The sequence below is a fragment of the Ursus arctos genome, unplaced genomic scaffold (assembly GCF_023065955.2).
Source record: "Ursus arctos isolate Adak ecotype North America unplaced genomic scaffold, UrsArc2.0 scaffold_10, whole genome shotgun sequence".
In the NCBI taxonomy this organism is placed as follows: Eukaryota; Metazoa; Chordata; class Mammalia; order Carnivora; family Ursidae; genus Ursus; species Ursus arctos.
The window spans coordinates 64361882-64377245 of record NW_026622764.1 but is presented as its reverse complement, the minus strand read 5'-3'; the positions used below and the strand labels follow the sequence as shown (position 1 = coordinate 64377245).

Below are 15364 nucleotides of genomic sequence, written 5' to 3'. Positions count from 1 at the left end.
GTCAGTATTACTGTTATTTTGTTGGTTAGGAAACTGGAAGTTGGTACAAAGTAACTAAAATTTGAGTCATGTCTATGGGACTCAGATCTTCTAAAACACTACACTAGAGTTTTCTTTACCCCAAACAAATCATATATTCATACGTATTCATTTCTGCTTCAGAAAGTTAATTTCTAATTTAAAGAAAGTTGCAAGAGTGATACAAAGAATTACCATAAACCCCACCGTGTTGCCCAGTATTTTGGATTTTACCACATAGACTTTATCATTCTCCATTTTTATGTAAATATAGTTATATATACATGCACATATTTTTTCTGAATCAGTTGAGAATAAATCGTAGATGTGATACCGTATTACCCTAAATATTTTACTGTTTATTTCCTAGGAGGCATAGTCTTAGATAACCAAGGACAACCATTAGAATCAGGTAATTAACATTAATACAATGCGATCATCTAATCCAAAGATTGCATTTAAATTTCACTAATTATTCCAATAATATCCTTTCCAGAAAAAAAAAACCAAAAAACTTTTTTTTTTCTGTGAATCCCAGTCGAGGATTGTAAATTGCATTTAGTTGCCTTGTCACTTTAATTTTCTTCAATATAGAATAGTTTTGTTTTGTTTTTTTTTTTTTTGTATTTCTTTGTCTTTCGTGACCTTGATATTTTTGAAGAATACAGACACATTATTTCTTAGAACGTCCCTTAATTTGGATTTGTTTGATATTTGCTCATGATGATCCAGGCTTTTCATTTTTGGTTGGAATCACATGGGAGTCGTACCAATTCTGCCACACTGTATCACGTCAAGAGGCTCATGACGTCGAGTTGTCTTATTACTGGGGATGTCGACTTTGATTATTTGATTAATGTGGTGTCTGCCAAAGTTCTTCATTATAAAATTGTTACTTTCTCTTCTGGAATAATAAGTATTTGGTGGAGAAACACATTGAGACTATGTAAATATCTTGCTCTTCAACAAACCTTCACTTACTGGTTTTAGTTCATCAGTGGCTCTTGTCATAATTGGTCTTTATTGTGATTGCTGCTAAATGACAATATTTTCTAAGACATATATTTGTTTGAATTCTACGATAAGAAGGAACTTGTTTTTTCTCTCCATTTATTTGTTAATTTTATATCAGCATCAATTTCCTGAATTTCTGTTTTATTCTGTGTATTATATCAATAGTTGGCACACTTTCTCTGCAGAGAGCCACACGGAAATATTTTAGGCTTAGGGAGCGTAAGGGCGCTGTTACAAGTAGTCACCTCTGCCAGTGTGTAACAAAAACTGACATAGACAGTATGTAAGTGAATAGATATGGTTTGTTTCAGTGAAACTTAAAAAATGTTAAGGCTTAATGGATTTAGCCCAGAGACTATCTCCTGGGTTGTATCATTATTTATTGGATGTTAAGGTTGTCCCAGATTTGGCTTGTAGGAGACCTTCACATGAGATCTTGGGTCTTTATGACAGATGTGCATAATTTTTTAGTGCTCGCTCTCTGCCACAAGATGTTTTTGGTTTATTTTATACTTACCCATTCCTGGAATCAACCATTTCTCCAGAGAGCCCTGGTTTGTTTTGGTGGATATGATTTTTGGAAACCCAGATTTAGGTGTTCGGTGTGCCTCATGTACTTATTGCTCTTTTAGTGGCATTGCTTCTAGACATTCTGCATGGATCTAGGAAATACAGGTTTATACACAGATACCTTCCTTTCCCATTTAAAACCACATGGTTCAGTGTAGCCTCAAGCTTATTATATTTATAGCTTTCTTCCTTCAATAGTGAAGGAATCTGGCTGATGTAATCTTTAATGTTTTTATATATTTGCTTATTCTGCGTTATGAAGCAGTGTTTTGACATGTTCAACCATCACCATCTCAGCTTTGACATTGCCAGTCAGCCCTGACCATCCCCTCACCTCTTAACTCTGGCTGGTCCTTGTCACCTCCTTAGCCCCGATTGTTTTCTTTGCTGCTGACCACACTACTGGCCCATGTTGTCTCCTCACCCTGACCCTGAAGGTCCTGCCAGACTTAGTTGCCTCTTTGGCCCTGCCAGCATCTGGAGTTTCCTTGGCCTCTGCTGCTTCCTCCCATCCCAGGGCCCTCAGGCTTGGCTGGCTCTGGCTACCTCAAGGAGAGGGGAGGGAAGAAACCAAAGAAATATATTTTAAAGAAAAGTGACAAGAAAGTGGAAGAGAATTTCTTTTTCTTTACGATTTATTCTTTTTTAATATATCTTTTTATTTATTATTTTTAATATATCTTTTTAATTAAACTTTTTAATCCATCAGAAATTAACTTGGATATTTAGTGAAATGTGAGGTTCTGACTTGAAACATAGTTTTCTAAATAACTTTTTTCAATACCATTTTGAACTGAAATACTTTCTTTTAAGGACACTCTAAAGATACTTTGTACTACACTAGCTTTTCATAGTACTAATCCATATGTAGGCACTGACTTGAGAAGTAGGATATTTTTGCCTTGACTCTTATTTAACACTTCTGTCTCTTAAATTATTATTCTGTAAGTTTCACTGTAAAACAATTTATTTATATTAACAAGGTACCATAGTAATACATGATCTTAATTAGCAAGTAGAATAATACAAATGTTTATAAATAAAAACTTAACTATTCTCTCAAGGAGCCCTTATCACCAGTCTTATATATTCTTCTGCCTTTTTTTCTCTGCTCATACAAACACAAACTTACACATGCCTACATGTAGGTGCTTCAAATTATAGGTATTTCAAAGATTTATTTTGAATACATCATAAATGCAAATATGTAATTATGTAATAAACCTCATATAGGTCCCACCAAGCTTAAGAAATAGAATCTTATCATTAACCTGTATTTACCTATCTTTGGTCACATCTTCCTCCCATTCCCAGCCATAGAGATAACCCCATGCTCAATTTTATGTTTTATGTTTTTGTTGTATGTTTATTATGCCTTTTTCTTACTTGAATGCTTATTATTTTTTTAGTATGCTTTAGCAACTTTGCTATTTACGTATGTATTCCTAAACGATTGTTTAGCTTTTGTGTTTTACATAAATGGTGTCATTTGAGATTTATGTTACTCAATTTTATATTTGTAAAATATCTGTTTATTCTATTTTGTAAAATATGGATTCATATTATGTATTAGACTCATACATATGTATATTTTTCTGGAACATCCTCTTTACATTGTACAGTGTCTGACAATAGTAATTATAGCTAACATTTACTGAGTGCTTATAATTAAAATGGACCAGGCATTAGTCTAATTCCTTTACATGTGTTGCTCTGTTTAATCCTTACAAAATATCCTGTGACATAAGCACTATTATTATTCTCATCCTTACAATAAAAAAAGAAACAACTGACACACTAAGATAATATAAAACTTGTCCAATTTCATTAAAAGAATGTAAGGAAATTATTACTAAGATAATGGCTGTCTCTACCATGATGGAATGGAGGATGTGATCAAGAGGTGGCTCAGAGCTGATGACTGGTGTAGGGTGAGGACTTTGGTATGCTGGAACAAGCCGGTGCATAGCCAATTATTAAATATTTAGGAATTTTTCAACCTGGTTTTTATTACACCATTGGTAGCTTGAGCTTAAATTCAGTCATAGTGGGAATATTTATACAACAGAAATCAGAAATCTGCAGTTATTTAATCTGATTCGTTATCCTGTCAGGACCTCACCCCTCCACTCGTGTAGTTCCTTTACCTGCATACCATTCGGTAATGGGTTTCTTCGCCAGGTTACTGTCAGCGTTCAGTATCTTGACCTAAAAAGTGGTTATAGGAGTGTTCATTTTATACCAGTACATTAAGATGTACATTTACATCTTCTGTATATGTGCTATATTTCACAATGAAAAACTTTCTTTTTTTGTTTTTTTGAGATAGAGAGCTCGAGTAGTTGGGGAGGGGCAGAGAGAGAGGGAGAGAAAATCTTAAGCAGGCTCTATGCTCAGCGCAGAGCTGGACCCGATGTCCATCTCATGACCCTGAGATAATGACGTGAGCTGAAATCAAGAGTCAGACACTTAACCAACTGAGCCACCCAGGCTCCCCAACAATGAAAATCTTTTTAAAAAAGTTAATACCAAGTATTGGTAAGGAAGGACAGGGTATTTTGTACACTACTGGCAATAGTGGAGCAAGAAATGTAGAGGGCAGTCTGGGAAATGAGAAAGATTTCTTTTTCAAGAGTAGATGGAATGGATTGTTTGAGTAATAATTTGCATGTCAATATTTGTTGAGTGAATAAAAGATGTTATAAATTATACATATAGGGATTTTTATTTCAGAACTTATAAAGAAGCTATATAAATCCTCATAGCTTCAAGAAAGGCTTGATACTTAAGGGCTTTCATGGTTCTAGCTATATAGTTAAAGGTATAATTTAATTATTGTATACTGTGTATATTACACATATCATTGAATAATCTCATTTGTTGGTAATTAAATATTTGCAATTAATTTCTTTGAAATTTAGGTGTTATGATGGAATTGATATGTACACTTTAACTGTTCACATTCATTTTCATTTATTGACTCATGAGCATTTTTTGAGTGTCCACTATAATACATATTTGGTATATACAAATAACATGGGGAAAAAAGGTGCAAAGCAAATAATAACAATAGAGTGTCACTTTTTCTGTGCTTTGTTATATAATACGTGGTGTGAAAATGGAGACGGCCTTTAAGTGAAGAAAGGTTTAATTGAAGATGGAAGAAATGTTGGGAAAACTTGGATTTGGGGGAAAAGGAAACTATTAAATTAATAAAAGTAGGAAAAATTATTTATGTAAATATTTGATTATACACTTATGAATGAATGGCAATATAATTTTTTTCAAGAAGTAATTCTTTCCCCCATATCTGACATTTGGTGAATACTTTGAAATTGCCCAAATCTGAAAATTAATGCTTGGATCCTCTGATATAATTGAACTGATATAGCATTAATACTAACAAATACTGTAATTCTAATAAATACAACTTCTAAAGAATTCCATAGTATTAATGCACATAATTGCATTAAGCTTATTTAATATCATGAGGTTTTTTTTCCTTTTTTTTCTTTCTCTATGTTTTCTGTTTTATTCTAGATGGTCCCCGGCCATCACAAAAAGAAATTATATCACTGCGGGCATTTATGCTACTTTTTCTGAAACAGCTCATACTAAAGGTAAAATAAGTATACATAATTTAGAATTGCAATATATTAGATGAAGAGGAATTTTTGGCATTGTTTAAAATCAATATTGTAAAATTAGCAGTAACTATTTTTAATTTATGAATAGCTTTCAAAATCCTAAAGTATATCTTTTCGTTAACTTTTGTTAAACTTCACTTTTTGTTAATCCTCTTTGAGATCATCCATTCTAAGCGATACAGGAAATGGACAAGGAATATGCATAAGAAATGAGCATAAAGTTTTTATTCCAGAAAATGGTCTATGTACCTGTATGAGAAGACATAAATATACATAAAATACATTATGTATTTTATCACAGCAGGATTTTTAAAAGATTAAGATATAGAAAAATGGAAGATAAAAGTAAAATATGCATCAATTGGTTCTATAAAGTTATGCATTATTTCAGAAAAGAATAAATGGCTAGAAAATAGTAATATGAATACAGTTAGATGATCAAAATATACTAACTTTTGATAGTGATGGTCAATCAAATATTAGCAACTTTAAAAGACTAGATATAGTTTCCCAGATGTTTACTTATTTAAGTGGAAATAATATAGTCTGTGAATTGTGAAATATTTAGAGATTTTAATGAAAACCACTACTTTTAAGTTGTTCTTATGTTCTTTTAAAATGATCATTTGGTGCCTGTCTTTAAAGTTTTAATTTTAGATTTAAATAATATATATATTTTTTAAAATTAGGATCGAGGGGTCAAGGAAGATGAACTTCAAAGTATATTAAATTACCTACTTACCATGCATGAGGTAGGACATGGTCTGGGTCTTCTATTTTAATTATTTTATGTAAAGCACTAGAATAAAATATTAACTAAAGAAATATTGATGATCCTTATTATGCAGGATGAAAATATTCATGATGTGTTACAGTTACTAGTGGCTTTAATGTCAGAACACCCAGCCTCAATGATACCAGCATTTGATCAAAGAAATGGAATAAGGTATGATTATAATATTAGTATTACTAGTAGATTTTAATTGAGTACAGTTGTGCTTTCTAAAATAATTCCTACTCTTGGAACTTTTGAATGAATACAGCCAAATCTTACACACAAGAAGGGAATAAACAGAGAAAACTAATATTAATATTCTAATACTCAAACTGATGAAGTATTTAAAGAGTGGGTCTTGGTCTTAAGAAGAGTAATTAAATTGATGCTATCGTAAATATATTTCAAGTAGTGTGAAGAACAAATACATCTTTTTTTGCAGGAAGACAAGAGAGCATGGTATATTTCAGCAAAAGAGAGCACAAGAAAGTTGAATTTAGGCTCAAGAAGTAGATAGTGGCCACATCTTGAGGATGGATACTGGCCACATAATAGAAAGAAGTTTAGATTTTATTTTGTTGGTGATGAAATAAAGTATTTTTGAATGGGATACCGATTTGCTCAGATTCCTGTTTTGTTAGATTTATAGTCAGCAGTGTGGAAAATGAACTGGAGAGGAGTAAAACTGATGGAGCAAAATAAGTAGAGAGATTATTTTATTCACCAGCATCAGGGATGATGAGTTAGGACAGTGGCAATGTAATTTGAACAAGAGGATAAAATCAAAAGAGTTTGAAGAGTAAGTTTAGTCAGAATGATTGTAAGTAATTATTGTAGGTAAGTGAAAAATAGTTCCTAGATTAGTATTCTTATGAACCTCAACCTATAACCTAGCCCCTTAGGGATTCTCCTTTTTAATTTTTCTGAAGTCTGAATTATTGGAATGAAGAGGAGATCTAAGTTATGTCATGTGCAACTCAATGAACTTCCACAGGTTGTAAAAGAATTTGGAATAATATACCTGCCAAGGGATTTTATTAGTGCTTCTTTTATTTGGCCATTTATATCAACAAATGACAATTATCTAGATTTGAAGAACTCCTTTCTAAATCAGAGAAGCAATCACATCATTTCTATTGAATGTCCTGTTTATCACTATGACCTTTGAGTTTACAATCCATGGAGTTGCTACTCAATTTGAAGAAGAGGATTACACATCTACTTATTAAGAACTATAAATATTTTCTTACTATAAGGTTGACTTATATGAAATTGCTGATATTTAACTGTTCACTAAAAACTGTTTACTAAGTAACTGATATTTAAATGTTTACTAAAAATTCAACCTAATCATATAATACAGTTATTCTTCTTAAATTATATTTAGATTGAACAATTAGTATCCTTGACCTTAGATCCTAGTATCTCCTTTATTTATTATATCAACTGATAAGTGAATCAATTAAAAATGTCCTCATCATCCTTGTGGATGATACCAATCTTAGATTGGTTAATATGAAATTCAGACATAAAATTCTGCATTACTTTGACAGATTCACTCTATATATGATCTTACAAAGGAGAATGATATTTGGTTAGATCTTTAGGGCCTAAAATAGTAATTTATATGTATAGTATGAATGGAATGATTAGACACAATGAGTACCAAGGCCTGGTTCTCATGATTGACACCTGCTAAACATGTCCTGTTGTTACCAGTGTGTTCAAAACAGTGACAAAGATGGAAGGTTTTCTACTTCAGTTTTTCCATTTCAAAAAAATGTGGAGAATGTAGGCTTTGACGAAAGATATGGAAAAAATAGGCTTCTTAGATAGAACATTTAAAGGTCTGTATCTTAGAAAGGTGGGTACTCAAGATAACAGATATATGAAATATTTTCTGGGAAAATTCTGATTAATTGTAATTTATACACACTAATAACTGAACACAAAGACTGAACTTAATTCTGGTGATATTTTAAGAAAGACCATGTGATAATACAGCATTGAACTGAGCAGCTAAAAATGTGGTATTTTTATATCTGAAAATCTTTGAAGAAAAGAATACATAAGTACTTGTCTCAAGTAATTTAGATTATTTGTTGGCTTAATATAGTAAGCTCAAACAGATGAATTAGGATTCACCTAACTATCTTATTATATTTCAGGTAAACATTCTTTAACTGATTTGTCAGTAAATTTCCAATTCATACTGTATTACAGTCCTGTGTTCATATCTTATTTTGTTAAGAAACACTTGTCTAGTTGTAAAGAAAATCCTATGTAATGTAGATGAGAGGTGGCCCTAGATGTTTTCATGTTTCAATTGTCAATCCTGGGTGGATTTTATACCTTTCTTATCCCTACAATTTAAAGTTATTTCCAGAATATAGGAATTCTATGGGAGTTTCTGATTCCATACATATCTGAATCTAGTCACGTTTTTAGGCTGTGAGCTTTTACTTTGGTTGTCGAGATTATTTTTACGGTTGAATATTCTTTTTCATGATTTCCTGAATAGTTCTTTTTCTTACATGTAAGTTTCCTATTCTTATACTTGTTTTTTTTTTAATTATTATTATTCTGATCTTGGTCCATAAAAGTTCTGAAAGTAGATTTCAATGTAAATACATATTTAGGAATTTGAGGCTTTGGAAAAAAAATCATCTTCTAAAGGAAATAGTAACTCTAATGTTTACCTCCGTCTGTTCTTCAGTAGAGTAACACACAAATAAGAAGCAATATCAACAATATATTATTTTTTAATAGTATAAGCCACTGTTAAAACAGATGTGACTAGCTTTATATGTTCCCTTTTTTAAATGTCACTGAAACAATATAAAAACTATACTGTATCTTCTAATATCAACTTTTTGTTTAGCCTAGATTACTTCATCTTAAAAATGTAAAATGACATTTATTTTTTAAAAGAATTTTAATATGGTAAAGCACATCCTCATTTTATAGTCACCATTTTCAAAGAACTTTCTTAAATTCTCGAATTAGTTGCAAAAGAATATACTTATTATTGTCCCCTACTACCTTATAGAAGAAAAATATTTACTTTTATATTTAAAAAAACACAAGATAAAAATTTTTAAATATTTTTGAAAATTATAACGCTGTTCTTATATCATATTCAAAATGACTGTATATGTTAGGTTAGGTTACATGTTAGTAGAGACTTCTCTGCTCCAAGTAGCAGGAAACTTCTCAAACCAATTTAAATAAAAACAGAATAATGTGTTTGTCACAGAAATCTCATTAGGGTAAGAACAAGGAATTGGAAAGGTATAAGGAAACTACTTCCTTTGCTACTTCCTGTATGGTTGCTTTATTCTTCCTTTTGTGTATAGACTTGTCTCTGTGAACAAAACAAGGCTGCCTTATAGTTTCTGTTTTAAATAATTTTCTAATTCAAGAGCCCAAAAGTACTAGATATTGTTTCTCAGATCTCACTCCAAATGCTCAGAAAAAAGAAATAATTGGGCAAGTTTCTATCCATGGTCCAATTAGCTATAAACAAGAAAAAAAGGTCATCAAGTATAAATGTCAGGGGCAGTTCTAATAGAAGGGGAAATACAGCCTAACTAAGCATGTATCTTAAAATAGAATTTTTTTTCAATATGCTAGAAGGCAATACTTAATGAGCAACGAATCACTTTGAACTTGAGTATTTATTTGAAGGCCAAATTTAAAGAAATATTGGTACAATGTGCTAATTTTTATTTTCTCAAAGAATTTAATCCTGAGAAGTACTTTATATTTTTTATATTTATAATTCATTGTAAAGTATATAGTGCTTATATTTTTAATATTTGTAAATGCTTAAAAGGTCATTTATTTCTGTATTTTTTAGAGTAATCTACAAATTACTGGCTTCTAAAAGTGAAAGTATTTGGGTTCAAGCTCTGAAGGTTCTGGGATACTTTCTGAAGCATTTAGGTCACAAGTAAGTTGATGTTTTTCATAATGAATTGTGGAATACCTATTGAAATTGTATTTTACTGTAGTTTTGTTTCTAATGGAACATGAAATTTGACTTGAATAATCTTACAGCAGAGAATAATAGCTTCCTGTTGTAACAGTGGTGAAAGTGTTTTATAAAAGAATGCTTATTAATAGTAGATTATAGAACAAATTCACAATTTAAGTAATACAGTTTATTTTTATTTTTCGCTGAAAGAAAATGCTATTCATTTTAAGGATATAAGAAAATATTTCATCAAATAAAACAAAACACTTATGGATATGATTTTAATGAAAACTTTCCTGACAGGGAATCCCATATATATGAGAGCTGCTCTTTTGTTTACATGCTAGCATAGTCAGTATTTTATTACTTGTATTTTTTTCTAAGACTGAAGCTTACTGATTATTTTTGTGATTTAAAGATCCTAGAATATTTCTTTTTTCCCCAAAGTCCAGAATTTAGATACTTTTAAGTGTCACTTGCTGATATAATAAATGTTTTTCATGTTATGTTGTCCAGTGCAAAATTATTTTTTTTAAAAATTCATTTTCTTTACAAATGAGCCCAAGAATGTATCATTTAATTATTGCTAGATGGGATTCCTCTCAAAACCTCATGGTTGCTATTTCTTTTTGGTGCTTAAATTTACCAAGATTTTATTGATAACACTGATGAAAACTACACAAGATCCAGATAAGACATCTCTAACATGCTAAATAGTTTGAAAGAGTGGATAGATGCTTTTTATTTTGGTACCAAATCAATAGTCACGTAAGGGAGAATAGACATGTTACCATTATAGGAATTAGTTCAACAAAGCCTGGATTGTAGGAAAGAATTATGCCTATATGAGGAACTATCAATGTACTAGTTGATTGAATATTAGAGTAAGAAGCCCGTGCACTTTTAATATTAAGAGAGAAGGACTACTCATGTAACTTTGGTTAAGTAAAAGAAATTAACTAGGAGAAATTAAATAAAGGATTCTAGCCCTAGATGCAACCTCTTAAAAATTGTTAAGAAAACACATTTAAAAATACAGCAATGTGGAAAAGATAAGCAAAACCAACTTGCAGATAAGAACACTCACAGGAAAAATATTGTTATAGAATACATAATAATTGTGACTAGAAATTTTACTGTAAGTTTAAAAAATAAGAAATGAATTTGTTCTGGGGAAGGAATACTACTAAGCAGAATTTCAAGAAGTTGGAAGAAATGGTAGGATAACACAGAAGTGTTGGATCATGGACTAACAGAACTTTGGAGGAAAGTTTCTATTTTACTTTTGTTGAAGGAAATTTCATAAAAATGAAATCAGAGGAAGCCTAAAGGAAGATAAATTGTGTCGTTGGCAAAGTAAGATACACAGAAGATAAAAATGAAAACAAAGCAAATAATATGTATGGATGGAAATATAAGAGTTGAGAAGGATCAAAGAGATAATGATTGATACGGAATGCACAGAAATTCCAACAATGGTCTAAATTGAGTCCCCAAATAAGAAAAGCAGGACAATGGAACTAACCAAATATTTAAAGCTATAATTCAGTGAAGTCCTAATATAAGATTTTGCCATCCATATTAAAAAACCATGCTGTGTACCAGGGAGAATTTTCCTAGAATGGTCAGCACAAAAGTAAACTATTGGATTTAAATGTAAGTCAAGAATACTTTGTTCAGCAGTGTGCAAATAAGGGGGAAATTTGAGTTGGGCGTTAGACTTTTCTAGAACATTTTTCAATAGAGAAAACAGAGCAACACCCATAGGATATTGAAGTGAAGAAAATGGGAACCACAGTATCATTTAAGTAAAAAGGATGCTGCCAAACAATTTTTAACCATACAAAGAGTTGTTTTTCTGAATGATTATTGAGAAAATTCCTGGGGACAAAGTTCAGCCAGTCAGGATGACTGGACAGACTATAGCTAAGTAATACTGGTGAAGACTGAATGAATTTAACAGTAAAACTAAACGTAAAACAAACATTTCAAACAGAGTGACAGACCAGAATTTACTTTCATATGCCCTAATAATGCAGAAATGCTACAGTTTTATGAATTGGGAAAGGGCTGAGCAAAGACAGAAAGTAGAGTAAATCCAAAGAGTCAGAGGTTATCCATAAGAAGCTGACAAATGAAATATTAGAAACACAGTCTTACTAAGATTTGATGGCACAGGAGAGGTGAAAAATTAAGAGTAAATACATTGGATTTATCATTGCTCGTAATGGAAATACACTTTCTAAACACATAGAGGACTTTATATTCCTTTATATAAAGTTACAAAGACAAGAATTTTGGCAAAATTATAATGCTTTCAAGATAATAAAGAACTATACAAATAAAACTAAGAATAATACATGTAATGGAATCTTAAAAAAATCTATAAAAGTTGGAAGTATAACATAAAATCTGACATATGTAGCACCAAACAGCAGCCATAAAAATAAATGTAAACATTTTTGTTAATCTCCTTTTTTAAGAAAAGACAAAACAAAACAAAATGGTTCATCACAGTAATAAACCCCAGATCTATATACAAGAAACATACTAAAATAAAGTGATTCAGAAAGATTGAAAATTAAAGGATACCTACAGGTTATGCCACATATATACAAATGGAAAAAGCAGGAATCATGATCTTAGCAATGGACAAATGAGAAGTCAAGCCAGAAAATAATAAATAACATAAAGAAGGACACATAATGTTAAAGGGTGAAACTTTCATGAAAAGGCAATTATAGGAGAAATAATACAATTACCATTAGTTTAAAACATTAAAACAAATTTTAATTCATGTATCTTGGTTCATAAAAAAATCAAAGGGGAAAGTAATATAAATAACAAGGTAAATCTGATTAATATAGTTTGAAATCTGTATCATGTTGATAAAATAACTTCAATGCCATGGAACATTTATGAAAATTTGACATGGCATCGTAGACATCAAAGAAAAATTCTAAAACCTAAAAATTAAAATAGACAAGGTTCTCTTATTAACATACAGTAAATTTAGAAAATAGGAACAAAATCAGAAACCAAAGTTTCTTCTACTTAGAAATTTAAAATTTGGGCACCTAGGTGGCTCAGTCGGTTAAGCATCTGCCTTCGGCTCAGGTCATGATCCTGGAGTCCCAGGATCAAGTCCCACATCAGGCTCCCTGCTCAGCAGGGAGTCTGCTTTTCCCTCTGGTGCTCCTCCATCTCATGCTGTCCCTCTCTCTCACTCTCTCTCAAATAAATAAAATCTTAAAAAAGAAATTTAAAATTTATTAATCAACTTTTGTGTCAAAGAAAAGATGCACACAAATTTCAGAATTTTTTTCAGGATTTTATTTTATTTTTCATCATGGTAAGTGTATCCTTTAATCCCATCCCCTGTTTTCCCCATCCCCCTTACCCACCTCCCCTCTGGTAACCATCAGCTTATTTTCTATAGTTTGGTTTTCTATAGTCTTGGTTTGTCTCTCTCTCTCTTTTTTTCCTTTGCTTGTTTGTTTTGTTTTTTAAATCCCACATGTGAGTAAGATCATGTGGTATTTGTCTTTCTCTGATTTATTTTGCTTGGCATTATATCCTCTAGCTCTATCCATGTTATTGCAAATAGCAAGATTTCATTTTTTACGGCTGAATAATATTCCATTGTATATATATATATATATACCACATCTTCTTTATCCATTCTTCTATCAGTGGACACTGGGCTGCTTCCGTAGTTTGACTATTGGAAATAATGCTGTAATAAACACAGGGGTGCGTGCATCCCTCTGAATTAGTGTTTTTGTATTTTTGGGTAAATACCCAGCAGGGCAATTCCTTGATCATAGCATAGTCCTGTTTTTAATTTTTTGAAAAACTTCCATGCCGTTTTCCACAGTGGCTGCAACAGTTTGCATTCCCATGAAGAGTGCCAGAGAGATCCTTTTTCTCCACATTCTCACCAACACTTGTTTCTTGTGTTTTTGATTTTAGTCATTCTGACAGGTATGAAGTGATATCTCATTATAGTTTTGCATTTCTCTGATATGAGTGATATTGAACATCTTTTCAAGTGTGTGTTGGCCATCTGTGTATGTCTTCTTTAGAGAAATATGTGTTCATATCTTCTGCTCATTTTTAATTGGATTATTTGTTTCTTAGGTTGAGTTGTATCAGTTCTTTATATATTTTGGATACTAACCCTTTATTGGATATGTCATTTGCAAATATCTTTTCCCATTATCTGGGTTGCCTTTTAGTTTTGTTGATTGTTTCTTTTGTTGTGCAGAAACTTTTTATTTTGTTGTAGTCCCAATAGTTTATTTTTGCTTTTATTTCCCTTGCCTCAGGAGACATATCTAGAAAAATATTGCTGTGGCTGATGTCAGAGAGATTATTACCTGTGCTCTCTTCTAGCAATTTCATGATTTCAGGTCTCACTTTAGGTCTTTAATCAATTTCGACTTTGTTTTTGTGTATGATGAAAGAAAGTGTTCCAGTTTCATTCTTTTGCATATGGCTGTCCAGTTATTCTAACACCATTTGTTGAAAAAGCTGTCAATTTCCCATTGTATATTTAGTCCTCCTTTGTTGATTACAAAATCAATGTACAGAAATTTGTTGCATTCCTATACACTAAGAGTGAAGTGGCAAAAAGTGAAATTAAGAAAATGATCCCATTTAGAATTGCACCAAAAACAATAAAATATCTAGGAATAAAACTTAGCTGAAGAGGTGAAAGACCTATACTCTGAAAATTATAAATCACTGATGAAAGAAATGCCAAGAATATGCAAAGAAATGGGAAAACACTCCATACTCATGAGTTGGAAAAACAATATTGTAAAAATGTCTGTATTACCCAAAGCAATCTACAGATTTAAAGGAATTCCTATCAAAATACCACAAGCATTTTTCACAGAACTAGAACAAACAATCCTAAAACCTGTGTGGAACCACAAAAGACCAGACCCCAAATGGACAAAGCAGTCTTGAAAAAGAACAAAGCCAGAGGTATTACAGTTCCAGATTTCAAGTTATATTACAAGGTGGTAGTAATTAAAACGGTATAGTATTGGCATGAAAATAGATACATAGATCAATAGAATACAATGGAAAACAATAAACCCACAGTTGTATGGACAAACTGCAGAATTAAAAAAAAAACAACTTCAAAAAACCTATGAGATATAGCCAAAGAAGTGGTTATGGGAAAATCCATAGTTATAGAGCAATAAAAAGAAAATACAAAAAAAATAATTAAAATATATAAGTAGGAAAAGAATAACCAAATAAATGGAAGGTCGTAATTAATAAATAGAAAAGTATAATGATTTCAGGACACAGAAAATCATTTAAAAAGCTGATTTTTTATTTTTTTATTTT

At 31.3% G+C, this 15364-nt stretch overlaps 1 protein-coding gene across 6 annotated transcripts in view; it reads left to right on the top strand.

Moving 5' to 3' along the window:
• NBEA (neurobeachin) overlaps nucleotides 1-15364 on the top strand; it is a 662109-nt gene that overhangs the window by 151787 nt on the left and 494958 nt on the right. For all 6 annotated transcript variants that reach the window (XM_048215508.2, XM_048215507.2, XM_048215504.2 and 3 more), the window contains exons 14-17: nucleotides 5143-5222; nucleotides 5939-6001; nucleotides 6098-6195; nucleotides 9884-9976. In XM_048215508.2, coding sequence (XP_048071465.2) covers nucleotides 5143-5222; nucleotides 5939-6001; nucleotides 6098-6195; nucleotides 9884-9976 — 334 coding nt within the window. The remainder of the gene's footprint in view (nucleotides 1-5142; nucleotides 5223-5938; nucleotides 6002-6097; nucleotides 6196-9883; nucleotides 9977-15364) is intronic.